General features: G+C 36.5%; 1 protein-coding gene across 1 annotated transcript; it reads right to left on the bottom strand.

Annotated features, from left to right (window-relative positions):
- Positions 1 to 555: 555 nt before the first annotated feature.
- On the bottom strand, positions 556 to 16480 carry LOC115434066 (uncharacterized). Its single transcript, XM_030155740.1, has 10 exons — positions 16244 to 16480; positions 15798 to 15878; positions 13059 to 13255; positions 12801 to 12948; positions 11047 to 11195; positions 7674 to 7825; positions 7256 to 7332; positions 7082 to 7183; positions 2075 to 2137; positions 556 to 961 (listed from the first exon to the last, which is right to left on the bottom strand). The coding sequence occupies exons 2-10, from the start codon at positions 15850 to 15852 to the stop codon at positions 831 to 833; spliced, it is 1074 nt and encodes a 357-aa protein (XP_030011600.1). The 5' UTR covers positions 15853 to 15878; positions 16244 to 16480; the 3' UTR covers positions 556 to 830.
- Between the last annotated feature and the right edge of the window lie 1740 nt (positions 16481 to 18220).

Raw genomic sequence — 18220 nt, 5'->3', positions numbered from 1 at the left:
CTTCACCTTCTTCTGTAACTTTCATTTCATTCATGAGACCTTCCTTCAAAACTAATGTTGGGAACTTCTCGCCATTTGCTTTAACTGAAAACCTTGAATATAAACAGGATACTTTGAGTTTTATGTTTATTTTGACTTCAATGAGAACATTAACACACAATGACAATAAAGGCTATTATATTGTATTCTATTCTATGGAAGAGGATTAGGGCCACTGGGGGAAAAAAAGGTACACATATATATATATATATATATATATATATATATATATATATATAATTATTATTATTATTATTATTATTATTATTATTATGAGAAAAAAGTTAGAAATTCTGACTTTTTTCTCAGAATTCTGACTTTTTCTCAGAATAAATATATATATAGTGGCCCTAATCCTCTTCTATACTACTATATTCTATTGTTAAATTGTGGGAGGACTTTGAGTCTTAAACATACTGATTACATTAACACCGAGAAAAAATCTTTGCCTCTTAAATTTGATAAACTACGGAAAGAAATGGATTCTATGATAAATGTGTGTTATTTGGTCAAACTTTAAAAAAAAGGGGCTTTGTCTGTCACAGACACTCAGTCAGGATTTTATTCTTTCTATTCAAGTTGAAACTTTTCAAAGCTTCTGTGGACGGTGCACCTGCTCTGTCCAGTACAGTATCACACACTGTTTCATGTATCTCTTGCATTTACTTTTTGTGATTGCGGTCATTTCAGTTGTTGGAGAAATTCCTAGTTTTAAAGTCCCAACACTAAGATAAAAGTTCGTCGTGTCCTAAGTCGTTTCAGAAGTCCACTAAATGGTGTGGAGTGAAGTCCTAGACTTTCCGCAGAGCTCTGAGGATGCACAGGACCACGGCTGTGGTCAGCAAGACCCCAGCAATTAGACCGGTCCGAACCCACGGGAAGGAGTCCCACTGCACAGACTCAGACCATGTGTCCGGTGAGTCTAGAAGGGCAGAAGGACGGATGAGAGGACACATTAAGCTATGAAAGGCAGGATGGGCTTTGCAGGTTAAATGAGGGGTACATGTCTGTATGTGCATGTCTGACTTTAACCCTTCAACAACCTGTGACAAAAAAACCATCTACTGAAGGAACTGTTTCATACCTGTTCATCCACTAATCCTATCAGTACATGTCAATAATTGGTGCAAAATACAGTTGGTCATCTTTTCATGGTCATCAGATATGACCCGTTTGGACGTTCAGAGGCTCTGTAGTTACCATGGAAACACTGTCATCTTCTACAACACTGAGTCACCAGTAAAACCCATGGAGTTGGATCAGTGACACTTTTATATTTATGAAATAAAGAATAAAACAAACAAAATGAAGAAAAACTTTACAAAATCCTCAATAACATGAAAAAATAAGATAAAATTAAGTAAAAAAGAATAGAATAAGCAACAAGATAAACAAAAACATCCAAAGGGATCAATCACATGAATAGAATGAAAAATAAACCAACTAAATAATTAGTAACATAAACCAAATACGCCACAAATTGAACAAAATTGTACAGAAAATAATACACCAATAGACTTTGACAGATGACAGTGGAGACACTTGTTTTATGTTCAGTTAATGACATATTTTGCTGAAAAAGTCCCTTTTTCTTCATTTTTCTCTGTTTTGATAAAATAACCTTTGAATTCACTCTGAGCTTTAATGAACATCTACATGTACAGTAAATTAAATATAGGAAAATACATGATTTACACTGAAAAATGTAAAATACAGAGGACAATACTATTATCAATGATGGTAAATCACTTAAGAAAGTTTAGATATGGAGAAAAATTCATTTGGGAACTGACACAGAAGTGGGTGCATGAGAACCATCACCTTAATCGTGTTACTGCATAGAAACATGATGTATATGATGAACAAATGCATATATTTGGACCTGCTGGGCTTGCATATATCTGCTTTAATTCAAACTGCACTGGTTTGGACTGTTTATATATATGTGTGGGCGATCGATGTATTGAAACACAGTTAAAAGTGATGTTTTTTGACCAAAGTGATCTGGTCAGATATGTGTTAAATGTCCACTCACGGTCATCTGGGAATGATGTCACTGTCTCGTCAAAGGCTTCCATTGGCTGTGGCTCTGTGATGACTAAAAATATATATTAAAAAAATGCATATTAAATAATGCTGCTTGTAACTTGTGCGGTCCAGTCTGCACCAGACCATCGAACATATTATTGTCTTTTCACACTTGTCACTGTAGCATATAGTGTAGATTTATGCATCTAGATATTTATGGCAGACCAAACAGAGCGAGAATTAAACTGGAACTAAAGATAATTTTGACACAATCTCCAAATGAATGCTGGTGTTTAGTGTGTAATGTAATAACGTGTTTAGGGGTTGTCCTACTGCTACTTCTGCTACATTCACTGTTACATACACATTTACTAGGGCTGTGTATTGGCAAGAATCTGGTGATACGATATAAATCAGAATACTAGGATCACGATACGATATATCACAATATATCATGATACTGTTAAAAAGGCATTTTTTTTGTTTGTTTCTTTTTTGTAAATGATTATTTCTTTGAAGAATTGAATTACACCAGAAATATGGACAAATACTAAACACAGTTTTATTCGATCAAAACAGGATCTAATGCTATATCGTAAAAATATTGCACAAAAATAATGTTCTGATGTTAGTTCTGAACTAATAGAATATGAACATTTATTCTATTAGTTCAGAACTAACATCAGAACATTATTTTTGTGCAATCCCAACAAAGGAACTAATATTATTTAATAAGAGTGTTAAATAATAATAAATAAAACATAAACAAAAATCAACCTCCACAATATCTGCATTTGAATAAATACCTAAAAATATCGATACAGTACTTTTTAATATCGATACAGTATTGTGAAATGAAATATCGCGATATATTGCAGAACCGATATTTACTTACACCCCTAACATTTACATCAAAAAAATACATTACTTAAGTGTTACTCTATATAGAACACCGTCTTATTCAAGTTGAAATAAAAAAGCAGGTGAAATGCATCATAAAGTTAATACATACTTTCATAAATAAGTCAATATAATCTTTATTAAGGTGAGGTTTATATTATTCACACCTCTACTATAAAACAGTCACATTAGCATTTGATTGAACTGAGTTGTGATGATTGTATTTGTGATCATTTGTGTGAAGACACATTTAAACCTGATTAAACTATTTCCAGGGAATAGTATCATGAACAATTTAACATGATAAAATGTCGCATATCAGTCAGTTTGGATCATTGCCAGGGTAAATATCAAGTCCCAGTTTAAAGGTTGATTTTTTTTTTTTTTTATCCAAAGTGAATGTTGCAGAATAGATCAGACAATAGTAAAACAACAAAGAGCGACAAAAAAACTGTGATGAAAAACCTTAAGAGTAACATCAGACATTAATGTTCAAGCCTGATTCAAACCATACAACCCCACTGACAGAGGACCAAAGGAAACCTACTGTCATCAGACAATGTTCATGCACACGTTATGATAATACAGAACTGGACTGTTTTTAACCCTTTAACCCCTGATTCCAGGTAGAGGTTCACATGTTAACCCTTTAACCTCTGATTCCAGGTAAAGGTTCACATGTTAACCCTTTAACCTCTGATTCCAGGTAGAGGTTCACATGTTAACCCTTTAACCTCTGATTCCAGGTAGAGGTTCACATGTTAACCCTTTAACCTCTGATTCCAGGTAGAGGTTCACATGTGAACCTTTAACCCCTGATTCCAGGTAGAGGTTCACATGTTAACCCTTTAACCTCTGATTCCAGGTAAAGGTTCACATGTTAACCCTTTAACCTCTGATTCCAGGTAAAGGTTCACATGTTAACCCTTTAAACCTCTGATTCCAGGTAAAGGTTCACATGTTAACCCTTTAACCTCTGATTCCAGGTAGAGGTTCACATGTTAACCCTTTAACCTCTGATTCCAGGTAAAGGTTCACATGTTAACCCTTTAACCTCTGATTCCAGGTAAAGGTTCACATGTTAACCCTTTAACCTCTGATTCCAGGTAGAGGTTCACATGTTAACCCTTTAACCTCTGATTCCAGGTAAAGGTTCACATGTTAACCCTTTAACCTCTGATTCCAGGTAAAGGTTCACATGTTAACCCTTTAACCTCTGATTCCAGGTAAAGGTTCACATGTTAACCCTTTAACCTCTGATTCCAGGTAGAGGTTCACATGTTAACCCTTTAACCTCTGATTCCAGGTAGAGGTTCACATGTTAACCCTTTAACCTCTGATTCCAGGTAGAGGTTCACATGTTAACCCTTTAACCCCTGATTCCAGGTAGAGGTTCACATGTTAACCCTTTAACCTCTGATTCCAGGTAGAGGTTCACATGTTAACCCTTTAACCCCTGATTCCAGGTAGAGGTCACATGTTAACCCTTTAACCTCTGATTCCAGGTAGAGGTTCACATGTTAACCCTTTAACCCCTGATTCAGGTAGAGGTTCACATGTTAACCCTTTAACCCCTGATTCCAGGTAGAGGTTCACATGTTAACCCTTTAACCCCTGATTCCAGGTAGAGGTTCACATGTTAACCCTTTAACCCCTGATTCCAGGTAGAGGTTCACATGTTAACCCTTTAACCCCTGATTCCAGGTAGAGGTTCACATGTTAACCCTTTAACCCCTGATTCCAGGTAGAGGTTCACATGTTAACCCTTTAACCTCTGATTCCAGGTAGAGGTTCACATGTTAACCCTTTAACCCCTGATTCCAGGTAGAGGTTCACATGTTAACCCTTTAACCTCTGATTCCAGGTAGAGGTTCACATGTTAACCCTTTAACCCCTGATTCCAGGTAGAGGTTCACATGTTAACCCTTTAACCCCTGATTCCAGGTAGAGGTTCACATGTTAACCCTTTAACCCCTGATTCCAGGTAGAGGTTCACATGTTAACCCTTTAACCCCTGATTCCAGGTAAAGGTTCACATGTTAACCCTTTAACCTCTGATTCCAGGTAGAGATTCACATGTTAACCCTTTAACCCCTGATTCCAGGTAAAGGTTCTGCTGTGAATCTGCATCTGTTTCAGGTTCATTGAAGCTGCTGTGAGTATGTGCTTGTTGTGTTCCTTTTCTTCAGTGGTTTTGTTTTACTGTGTGTTTTAGGGTCAAAACAGGTGAAAGAACAGAAAAAAGACAAAGAGAGGAACTGAAGTTGGACAGGTTTGGACTAAATAAGGCACTAGAATGTGCATCAGTAAGAGATTTAGGATGCTGAACATCAACTGGGAACTGGAACACACTGAGCAACAAGGATTTGAATTTGGTCCCAGTAGTTTTAGCTTTGGGCTCTTTTTTTTTTTTTTAAATAAATCAGTCCAGCTGTTTTTTGACACCTGTTTAACTCCATAAAGCAGTTCCATGGACAAAACTCAGTAAAAAATCAGACAATAATTTGGACGTTCACTTCATGTGTGTACGACATTCCAACTGGAAGTTTGTATGGGAGCATTTTATTTTGAAAGGCAAATTGCTAACTTCCTGTTGCAGGTGGCTCATGGGTGTCGGTGTACAACTTGTTGGGCTCGATGAGACAAACATTTTGGCGTTCGTTTCATGTTTCTACCACATTCCTACTGGCCGCTAGGGCTGTTTTTGTGTATCTAGGGGGTGCTAGAGAGCACATTTTGGCATCTAAGGGGTTAATATTTACATTGTTATCAAATTTTTCACAGGACGTGACGTGTGTGCCAAATTTGGTGAGTTTTTGAGCATGTCTAGGGGGTCAAATTCCAGTTTATTGTGTCAACAGTAAAAACAAAAAAACACAAGGAAAACGGTGCAAAAAAAACCAAACTCTTTTTATAGTGAGTCGGTCTCATTCATTGTTCTGTGTTTTACACCCCCCGCCATTCCACAGGTGGTGGGGGTGCACTGAGCATGCTCAGATGTCTATGGAAAGAACAAGGTCTATTCTGTCATATCAGTACTGGACTCTTGTATGTTTTGTCTGTCTTGTGTGTGCCACTTCCTGCTTTATTTTGTAGTTTCCCTCTTGTGTCTCGTCTGGTGTCTTTCCTTCCTTTTTGTGTTCACCTTTTACCTGATTACCTGACTCCTCCCTGATTGTCTCCACCTGTGTCCTATTGTCTTCCCGCCCTCTTCTGTATTTAAACAATGTGTTCCCCTCAGTTAGTCGCCAGTTCGTATTCCTTCCTAGTGTTGTGTTTACTTACCAGCGATTCTCTGAACCTGTTCGTCTGTCTGTTCGTTCCTGACCCGGTTTGTCTTCGTCTTCTGAGCCTGCCTGATCCCTGTCTGTACCTCTGCCTGATTCTGCCTCACTGGTTTTCGACTTTTGCCTGGACTCACGGTTAGTGCTTTGCTTTATCCCCATGTACCGTTGCCTGTTTTCTGGATCCTCTGTGTATGACCTGGTCTGTCCCCTGACTCTCCTCTGTTTCCTCCTAGTCGGGTTCCCCTCATGTGTTCCCGACCCGGGCAGAGAGTTTCCCTTGCTGGTCTCGGACGCCGTGACGAATTCACACAGTCTGACCTGCGAAGACTCCTTAAAGAACCCTTTTTGTGAACTGTTAATTTTGTTCGTGTTTAATAAACACTCATTAACTTTATTCCTGTCTGTTGGTTGTGCACTTGGGTCCAAGTCTTGTGTCACTGGTTCTAACACTATTCTATCAGCATGTTCTGAACTTTTTCTTATTGAGCAAACAGTTGAATTTTTATGAATATTTAAAATACATCATACATTCAGAACGCTCACCACAGACACGTCAGGGGTTAAAGGGTTAAACGTTTCAATCCAGACAGGCCGGACTAAATTGCTGGATCATCAGACCTCCTGATAATATGGTTATTTATATGAGCTGTTGTAATAAACCACTAAATCCAACAAAGTACACCTGTTTTTTACATAATCCAAAGTGTTAATGTGGAATTTGTTTGATGTGGGAGCTTAAAAAGTCATGTTTAATCTTATTTTGTCTTAATCTTATTTCAGATTATCTCCTCAAATTGCTGAATGTGCGTCCTCTACATTTTATTTACCTTCCACGGGCTGTGTGGCGTCGTCCAGGAGCACTGGCGTTAGATCGGTCATGGTTTCAGCCGTTTCTGTGGTTGTCTCAAAATGATCGGTCATTTCGAAACCTGGTAAGATCAGATGATGTCATCAGATGAATCATGTGTGGAATATGGACATGTTCAGGTTTTAGTTCCTACCTGTCTCCTCATGGTTTGGTTCTAGAACAGTCACTGTGATGCTCTGTGGCGTCCCTGGCCTGGGATCATCAGACCTCCTGAAAATATGGTTATTTATATGAGCTGTCGTAATAAAACACTAAATACAACAAAGTACATCTGTTTTTTTTTTTTTTTACATAATCCAAAGTGTTAATGTGGAATTTGTTAGATGTGGGAGTTTAAAAAGTCATGCAACTATAATGTAAGTAAATAATATTTCAATCTAAATTTATAGAAATATTTATAAAATTAAAAAATCCTGCATGTACATTTCCATCCTGTCTTCCCTTGCACTTTATTTCTGTATTTGCTGCTGTCGACTGTGACATTTCCCAGTGGTGGAATCAATAAAGTCTTATTTTATCTCCTGTCATTCTGTCATCCTAATGGCAGGTACCTGGTTTTATACCAGCAGCGGTATTCTCCACTGTCATCCACTGTTTTCGGCCTCATATGGACGTGAAAGGTCTCAGTGAAGTCCGTCTGCTCACTGAAGTCATTTTGCGTTGGAGAATAAACCACCGAGTCACCGTCAGAACTGACAGACACCTGGAAGTCACACACAGGATTCAAACTTAGTCACAGAATCATATAATAGGGATGAACGGAGATGCACAGATTTAAAGGACAAACATCATCTTAGACCACCATCTGTTTTTTTTGTGTGTGTTTGACTGACAGACACAGATGTACTTCATTAATCCCAAACTGAAAAATTGCATTGTTGCAAAAGGACGTGTTTTTTTTTTGGACTGTTCCTCACATGAATGGCATATACACACTAGGGATGGAACCATATGAAAATTTCATATCACGGTTATTGTGACCAAAATTATCACGATTATCATTATCGCGGTATTGTTGAAATTGTGCTCAAAATGTTTAAAAAGTACTAATACACACACTGAAAGACTTGAACCGAGTTGTATTTAAATAAATAAATAAATCAAATAAAACAATAGGCATGATGTCCCTTCTGTTGCAGAAACATTCAAATATTAACCCTTAGTGGTCTGAGCCTATTTAGGCCGTCTTTAAGTCCTTTTGATTTTACCTTTATGTACTATATAAACAAATGTTTACTATACCCATGTTTGGGATCTGTTTTTTCAGCACAACTTCATCTATCTCATCTGCCTATTATTTTTTTCACTTTAACCTACTATATCAACATGAAAGTACACAAAGTACACAAAACACACAAAAAATATAAAATCTGATTTGAAAAATTTATATACTTTATTGCATAAGTAACACACAGATGCTTAACGAACCTTTTCAAAGACTTTAAAAGTGAATATCGGTTCCAAATATTAGGTATAGAAAATCAAAATTGGAATAAATTAAAACTATACTCAAATATTTGACATAAAAGCAGATCTTTACATCGGGTTTTTTCCCTACAAGTGCAATAATCAAACACAGAATTTAAACAGTAATACTAACCGTCTGCAATTTTACCGCAGTTTATCGTTATACCGGTAATCGTTACATCTCTACTACACACAAACAACCACTCACTCTCACATCCACACAATTTACATTTTCTAATAAGTCTTTAAATATGAATTAAAGGTGCTCTGCTACACGTATTTCATTCCTTTTATGGTCATGTCTGACGTTCTGCCATGGACTCAGTTGCTAAGTTTCCATCCGTTCTAACGTGGTAATGAAAGCCTGCTGGAAGACTCAGCTCCATCTGCACCAGTTCTCATAAATATTCAACATGCTAATCTTCTTGACTTTGATTGGCTAACAGCTAGCCAATGAGAGCCTGGCTTTTCAGCATCCTTTACCCTGTGCAACAAGTAGAGTATGAAGATAATTTTGTGTTTGTATTATGCAAGCAAAGGAGAAAAAGGTATATCGAAAATAAAGTTTTCAAACCATAAATCAAGATTTGAAAACAGATTTTTAAGGTTAACAAAATCGACTGTGTTCTCATTTTCTGTCATTTCAAATCTGAAACTTCTGCTTGCACTTCGTCAGAGCGCTGACAAAATGTGACGAATATATGCAAATCCCCAGAAAAAGAAATCCTGGACCTAGGGATGGGAATCGAGAACTGGTTCTTTTTGAGAACCGGATCCCAGTAGCTCAGTTCCTTGGAATCGTTTGCCTGCTTAATGATTCTGCTGATTGATTCTGCCTTCGTTGTGCATGCGTGATGACGTCATGCGTACGCTGCATTGTTTTGGTCAGAATGTAGCCAACATGGCATTATTCCCTCACCCAAACAGAATCGATAAGAGAATCGATAAGGAATCGGATTGATAGGCAAAATCGATAATGGAATCGGAATTGTAAAATTCTTATTGATTCCCATCCCTACCTGCACCTCATTGGGACATTCCTGGAGAGATAAAGGATACAAAGGCCTCCACACATGCATGAGGTAACCTGTGTGTTCAAGGGGACTTCAGCTGAAATAAAAACGAACACTTATCTGAGGAGGATTATTTAGTCAAGTGGATTTGTGCTGAAATCACCGCTTTTCTGGTTAGTTATTTGATCTCCTACAAACAGGTGATTGACAACTGAAATAACCAATTATAGCCCAGAACCTGTCTGCCATGTGACCGGGAGCCAATCAGAGCACGCATAACTTCATCACATCTCTACTGCATGGACTCAGCGTACAGACAACAGGACAACTCCATGGGATTCTGACTTCATTTACACCAGAACATCTAGATATTTATAATGTAGATGATTTGAACCATTTAATTCATGGAGATAAAAATGAAATAAAAAAGGTTTGAAAGATCATGAGATGGAGATTTGAAAGACGAAAACAGTTCTGTTATGGTCTATAATGATTTTTGTGTATTGCAGTATGAAGACAGTTGTGATGGGTGTGGACTCCAGGAATAGCGATGGCCTAAACCAGGGCTGTCAAACTCATTTCAGTTCAGTTCCACATTCAGCTAAATTTGATCTGAAATGGGCCGGACCAGTAAAATAATAACATAATTATATCTAAATAATGTCAACTCCAAACTTTTCTCTATGTTTAAGAGTGAAAACATTGTAAATTTACATTATGAACAGGTTTACATCTACAAACTATGCTTTCAAACAATGTGAATAACATGAACAAACTGAAAAAATCAGTGTAATTTTAACAATATTCTGCTTCAGTTTACCATTTCCACATGTACATTATAACGTACAGATCACAGTGGATCTACAAACACACAAAACATTTAGTAACAGACAGAATGTTGTTAAAATTGCATTTACTTCTCTTAAGACATTTCAGGTTGTTCTTATTTGTTCAGGTTATTCACATTTTTTTTGCAAAATTATTCTTTTAGTGTAAATACATGAAAATATTTACATTTACAAAGAGGAAAATTTGGAGTTGTCATTATTTATATGTTATTACGATAGTATTTTACTGATCTTGCCCACTTGAGATTGAATTGGTCTGAATGTGGAACCTGAACTAAAAGGATTGTTAATAACTTAGTGTAATTTTTGCATTTCACAAATTCATCCTAAGGGCTGGACTTGGACCCTTTGGCGGGCCGGATTTGGCCCCCAGGCCACAGGTCTGACACCTGTGGCCTAAGCCAAAGCTAATGGAGATCCAAACAAATGAAATGAAATGAAATGAAGATTTCTATGTTTCTAGGCACAAATGGACACAAAAAAAGAGCAAAAACTTCGCAATTGGTGCGTCCCATGAATATATGAGTAAGAACATGAGCACAGATTTGTATAAATGCTATGGCACACATCAGTAGTGTGCTGCAGAATCACAGTACCTCCTCCTTCTTTTGGATAATCATGGTGTTGTTCCTTTCCCACCACACCAGAAGGTCCTCAGGAGACTGGATCCTGGAGACGTCAATGTAGCACTGGAGGATCACATCATCACCCACAGAGACCACCAGAGAGTCCTCAACTTCAGGGGCTGGGGAGGGAAATGAACACATTAGATTAGACTAAACTAGATTAGACTAAACTAGATTAGATTAGATTAGATTAGACTAAACTAGATTAGATTAGATTAGATTAGATTAGATTAGATTAGATTAGATTAGATTAGATTAGACAAGACTAGACCAGATTAGAAGAAATTAGACTAGACTAGTATAGACTACATTACATGAGAATACATTATCTTAGATTAGACTAGACTAGATTAGAATAGATTAGACTAGAATACACCACAATAGACTTGATTACATTAGATTACATTAGACTAGATTAGATTATACTTTATTGATCCCACAATGGAGAAATTCAATGGTCATGGCAGCAGCAAAATAAAGCTCAAGAAAAAAATGTAATAAAACGTAATTCTGATTTAATAACCCTAAATTTTTAATCTGAGCTTTAATGAACATCTACATGATCAATGAATTACATGTACAAAAATACCACATTTTCACTGAAAAAACACAAAACACAGAGGATAATATTATAATAAATGGTGATAAATCACTTGAGAAAAGTTCAATACAGAGAACATTTGGGAACTGACATAAAAGAGTATCCCTGGGTCTTTGAGGGGGTTGTGGGGGTGCTGCTGGAGCCCATCCCAGCTACCTTATCCCACACAAGTTACTGAATTATTTGTTATTCATTAGTTCTCCATGAACTGAGCAGACACCTCAGTGTTGCACTGGTTCTACTGTCAGTGCTTTACAGCTGAAACACAGTCACTAGTGCGTGAAGTTGTTAAAAAACTCAAACTAAAACTTGGCTTCTTCTTTCAAATAAAATCACATCTGTCTTTTGAATCACGGAGGAGACTGCTTTCAGCTCCATTTCTGTCTGTGTTGGACTACGCTGATGCCTCCTCCCATAGCCTATGGTCGTTGGACACTTTGTATCATGGAGCTGTGAGGTTCATCACCTATTTCAAATCTCTCACTCATCATTGTCTGCTTTATGCTGGTGTAGGATGGTCTTCTTTTGTCGGCCCGCAGACTTACTCACTGGCGTATTTTAATGTATAAATCTATTCTAGGTCAGCTCCATCCTACCTTCAGACCTACATCAGCTGTAGAACCACAGACGCTTATAATCTTTGTTGTCAGGATCTTTTCTTTTTGTCTGTTCCTAAAGTTAGAACTGAACAGGGAAAAAGGCCTTCAGGTTTACAGCTCCATTCACCTGGAACGAACTACAAAAAGACCTGGAACTGAAGGATCTGGTTTGGTTGGACACTTTTAAGATGATGTTGTACGACTTAGAGAGGGAGACGTGTGTCTGCAGATGTTTTACCTGATGCACTTTGTCTTCATCTCATGGGCACTTTTTGCAAAGTTGACTTTGGAAGGTTTGACTTGACTGTGTGTTTTTATGTGTTGAAAACTTGTTTTTGTTTTATGTGTGAAAGTTTGTGTCTGTAACTCTTTAATGAACTGCTGTTCGTCTTGGCCAGGACACTCTTGGAAAAAAGATTTTTAATCTCAGTGAGGTTTTCCTGGTTAAATAAACGTTAAATTAAATAAAAAATAAAACGTGTTTCCTCAGACACACATGCCTGATAAAAGTGTTTCCTACTCACGTGTGACTGTGAGCCAGACTGTGGACAGAGTCCGCCGTCCCTGCCAGATGCACTCGTACATGTTGGTGTCGCTGAAGCGTAAACGCTCGACCACCACAGACCAGTCTCCTTCCTTTCTCTTCTCTTCAGAGGCAAAATGGACCCGACCCTGAACGGAATTATGGGACTTGTAAACACTGCATCTCATGAGGAATCAAAAGCAGAAGTACCAGAAGAAGAAGAATATAACATAATAGATGCAGGATATAAAGGTCAAACCGTGAATCTGTCTCCGACTTTTAGCTCCTCCCCTTGTAGAGTTACCACATCCTCCCCCATCGCCTCCCACTGGACGCCCCCATCATCCTCCAGGTATGAAGAGCCATCGCAGGGCAAGATGGCCGACTGTCCATACTCCACCTGAAGGTCCAGAGACTCAGGAATGTGAGGGGCCGGATGAAGGGAAGAGGAGGAAACTTATGGAGGAAAGGGGAAAGTTCATAGTTCATAGAAAGTTCATACAAGCAGGGGTCAAGATATGGAAGACAATCTGTCTCATCAGATTTTGAATAATAAAAGCCACTGAATTTCTAGCACTGAATTTTTTTGCCCTGAAATTAAGTATCTGAGTTTTTTTTCAACGTCACATGACCAACCTAATGTAACTCGATTGGCTGGCTGTCGCTTCGACTTCAGATAGAATCATTGCTTATCCTTGGTGTCCCGGGTGTGTGATCGGAATTTTTTGCATCAGAATTTTTTGCATCAGAATTTTTTTTTATTCTAAATTTATGAACATAGTAAAATTGAGAGACAAAAAATTCAGATACTTAATTTCAGTGCAAAAAAAAATTCAGTGCTAGAAATTCAATGGCTTTTCTAATTCAAAATCTGATGAGACAGATTTTCTTCCATATCAAGATCAGGAGGAGAACAGGTATAAGACTTTTAAAAAGACCAACATCCCTGTAGGTCAGTGTCTGTTCCATGTTAACTGTGTGAGGTTGTTCAGGTTCTGTCTCTATGTTCCAGTCCTGTGGTCTGGATGCACATCAAACTAACGATACAAGTAGGCGGGACTTTCACTGGAAGAGAACTCAACTCATCCAATCATGGTCCACATATGACTTCTATCGGTGATCAATACACAGGAAATTTATCTCAGTAAAATTTACTCACATTGAAGAAAATTTTACTCTACTCATAACATTTGGTCCCTCTCTAAAAAGAGTAAAAGTTACTCTTTGGGTAGAGCTCTCCAAACTCAATATGGAGCCAAATTTAGCTTTTTTGAGGAAAATACTTTTGACTCTAGACAAAAAATGCTCAGTAATTGTTCCTGTGTAGGAACTATATTGATATCTGTAACCATTTACATGTTATAAACCATCAAAATATGAAACATTACAAGGAAAGACACAATATAAATATTTCAAAAATTCATCAAAAATGAAAAAAAAAAAAAAAATCTAAATTTCTGAAAAACGTGAATCAATGGATTAATCAAATTTTATGCATCTAGTGCCAAATCATAACAAAAGTTATCTCATGACATTTGAATAATAAATAAAGTTGACCAAACTTTGTAGACATTGTCACAAGGAGGATACATAAAATCTGAAATGAATCCGATCAGTAGTTTCACAGAAGAAGAATATTGAAATCTAGACATTGGTGATCTTGTGTTTGACCCTTCAAGGTCAAAGGTCATGGACCCTAATGAAAGTCATATATGACTTCCTATCAGTGATCAATAGGAACTATATAAACATCTGTAACCACTGACATGTTATAAACCATCTAAATATGGACCATAAAAGGCCACATTTCTAATAACTGTGAGCAAACTTTATGGACATCGTCCCAACGTAGACGCACAAAAAACCTGAAATGAATCCAACCAGTAGGTTTGGAGACGTTTGACGAAGACGATGACAGGGGATACAGCTCGTGCCTCCTCACATTCATTCTAGATTGTTATTCTAAGGTCAAAAGGTCATTGTGGTTGGAGTTTAGGAAGTAAATAATGTCAGACACTATGTTGAATATTGCAAATGAATATAATAATGGATTAACTGAAAACTGAATACAGTGCTGAATGACACTGAATCTGCAGAGAAGCATAAATGAACGGCTTTCCTAAAGTAAAGACAAAAAAATGGAGAAAAACGAAGAATAAGTGCAGAGAGAAAAGTTGACAAGATAAGATAAAGCATATTTTAATCATGTCAGACTGAAGATAAGCCAGTGTGTAAACCTTCTGGACCAAGAGGACTGAACACACTTTAGCTCAGGTTCCACATTCAGCCTCATATGATCTCAAATGACCAGTAAAATAACAACATGATAACATATAAAAAATAATGTTGACTCCAATATTTTCTCTATGTTTCAGTAAAAAAATAAATTACATTTTCAAAATGTTTACATCTCTCAACTAACCTTTAAAAAGTGTTAATAATGTGAACAACCTGACATGTCTTCAGAAAAATAAGCGTAATTTTAACAATATTCTGGCTTAGTTTATCATTTCCACATGTACATCACAACTTACAGACCACAGTGAATGTACAAATACACAAAGCATTTAATAACAGACAGAATATTAGTATATTTACACTGACTTCTAATAAGACATTTCAGGTTGTTCGTTTTTCTTCAGGTGAGTTACATTTTTCGTTAAAGGATAGTTTGTGGATAAAAACAATTTCATGTAATTTACTTTTTCCACTAAAACAAAGGCAGAATTTGTAGTTTTCATTCTTTATAGGTTATTAGGATGGTGTTTTACTGGTTCTGATCCACTTGAGATCATACTGGTCTGAATGTGGAACCTGAACTAAAGGATTTGAACATCCTTGGTTGGACCGTCGGTGTCATTTTTGCATTTCACAAATTCATCCCGCGGGCCGGATTGGACCCTTTGGTGGGCCGGTTTTGGCCCACAGGCCATATATTTAACCCCCCTGTACTGCACTGTTTTGAAGGAATGTAAAAGTAAGAATCGTGCAGACTTACCGCTGCGAACCCCTCCACAATAAAAGCACAGCAACAAAATCCACAGAGGAAGCATCTCCTCTCCCTCCTTTTCCTTCGGTGCTAAAACAGAAAAAGAATAAAAAAACCTCCAGCCTGAGTCAGCCTGGGTCATTTTTAGCAGCTGTAAAATGTGCTCACTCACACGCTGACTCACATACTTGGAAAGGTACATGCATGTAACATGTGTGAATACCCAGAGGAGTAAAAATAGATCACAGAGTGGAAAAAACATAGAGCCGTGACCGTGGTGAACTGTCCTGTCAAGTGTTTTTTAACACTCCATAAAGTGAAAGATTCCAAAAACTGTTCATGCAATGAGGTGAAATATTCACTTTGTTTAATTCAAAAGTCAATGCAACAGATAAAATGTGGGGTTAAGATGATAATACATGTGAGTGACAGGTGCAGATCAAATAAGACAAAACCTTACCAGACAGATTCCACCAGGTCCAATAATCCAGACAGATAAAACTGATTGTGTGTGGTAGAAATAACAGCAGGCGCCTCCTGTCCAGTCACCGCTGCCCTTCCAGCACAGTCAGGCCTTTACTCTGAAAAGGTACGTGCCTCCTTCAAGTGCTGTAGGAAAAATAACACTTATTCACAGCCCTGCAATGACCACACAAGATATAATGAAAAAAACTATTTAAACAACTCTACTTTTCCTGTGTTGTTTCATAATAATAATAACAACCTATAATTAATGGACAAAATCATAATTTTTGACACAGAACCAGACACTTTGCATTATTTTTCAATTAACCTGGAAGAATTCAATAAAATAAAATGATCTGTGTCTTTAAGTAGTAATATGTAGCTATTATAATTTTAAAGTTTCGATCTGAAATACTCTAATTCTTAAATAAAGTACAAATAATCCACTAAAACAAACTGTTACAAGCAAAATTCTAATACAAGTTAAAGCATTATCAGGTATTACATTTTTAATGCACTAATATGCAAATAAAATGTTATTGGCTGCTGGGGGTTGCACCACTTTGGTAACTTTAAATAAATAAATAATAATGGCTTAAATATCTTATAAAAGCCGGAAAAGTTAGTGTCTTTATTATTTTAATATTTGGGAGAATCCTGCCATCTGAAGACCACACCATGACATTACAGCAGGTTTCAGTCATTCTGTGGAATTTAAAATGAAACATGATTTTACTTTTTCTTAATAATAACAATAACAAGAAAAGCACTCAGAGAGCGCAGACCTCTGCCCCCCCCCCCCCCCTTCATTTTGTTCATTATTTTCTTCATTTTGTTTTTATATTTTCTTCATTTTCCTTCATTTTGTTTTATATTCATTTTTGTTCATTTTGTTCAATATGTTCTTCATTTTTGTTTATTTTGTTTTTATATTTTATTAATTTTTCTTCATTATTTTCTTCATTTTTCTTCATTGTGTTTTTATATTCATTTTGTTCATTTTGTTCAATATTTTCTTCATTTTTGGTCATTTTGTTCAATATGTTCTTCATTTTTGTTTATTTTGTTTTTATATTTTCTTCATTTTTCTTCATTGTGTTTTTATATTCATTTTGTTCATTTTGTTCAATATTTTCTTCATTTTTGGTCATTTCATTTATATATTTTCTTCATTTTTGTGCATCTTGTTCATTATTTCCTTCATTGGTGTTCATTTAACCCTTTCATGCATAGTGGTCACTACAGTGGACAGCTGTTCAAAGGGGTTCTCTTATATACTTATGGATTCTGTTGTTTTAGTTCCATATCAGCCAACACAGTGGACGCTTATGTATCGTCCCATACACTGTAATTCAGATCATTACTGTAAATTTGCTGTTCTAGATGAATCTGATCTGCAGTAACATGTTTGACTGTAAAAAAAAAAAAAAAAGCTAATTGTTATTAAACTGTAATTAACAGTTCTGTTTTATTGCATATTATCTATATGCAGGTATTGTTAAAATATGAGAAAACATCAAATTAGCAGCATTAAAAATGTTTTTACCTGATAGTATATCAGTAAATACATGTTTCTTTGCTGTTAAAATTAAATGCATGATGTCCAGCTGAGTGGACATTTTTGTAATTCCATGAAAAATAGGTTCATTAAAAAAAAAAAAAAATCACTCACATTGTTTTTTTTTTCATGCCTATAGAGGAATAAAAACACTCAAGAATAAAATCTTGACTGAGGTTCTCATAATTCGTGCATGAAAGGGTTAATTTTTACATTTTCTTCATTTTTGTGAATTTTGTTCATTATTTCATTCATTTGTGTTCATTTAAGTTTAGTATTTTCTTCATTTTTGTGCATTTTGTTCATTTTTTCCTTCATTTGTGTTCATTCTGATGACGTGCGTCCACTCCTTCTTCTGACTGGACTACCCCCCCCACCCACCACCATCACCACCAAATGTTCATCATTT

This window comes from Sphaeramia orbicularis, chromosome 2 (genome assembly GCF_902148855.1).
Source record: "Sphaeramia orbicularis chromosome 2, fSphaOr1.1, whole genome shotgun sequence".
Taxonomy (NCBI): domain Eukaryota; kingdom Metazoa; phylum Chordata; class Actinopteri; order Kurtiformes; family Apogonidae; genus Sphaeramia; species Sphaeramia orbicularis.
This window is presented reverse-complemented; position numbering and strand designations above follow the sequence as displayed.

What these genes read in the sequence shown, in the direction of transcription:
- LOC115434066 (XM_030155740.1), bottom strand. Translation starts at nt 15,852, where the DNA reads ATGCTTCCTCTGTGGATTTTGTTGCTGTGCTTTTATTGTGGAGGGGTT. An exon ending in TTGTGGAGGGGTTCGCAGCG is followed by an intron (nt 13,256 to 15,797) that starts GTAAGTCTGCAC and finishes TTCCTCCATAAG; the next exon opens with TTTCCTCCTCTTCCCTTCAT. An exon ending in CGCCACACAGCCCGTGGAAG is followed by an intron (nt 2,138 to 7,081) that starts GTAAATAAAATG and finishes ATATATTTTTAG; the next exon opens with TCATCACAGAGCCACAGCCA.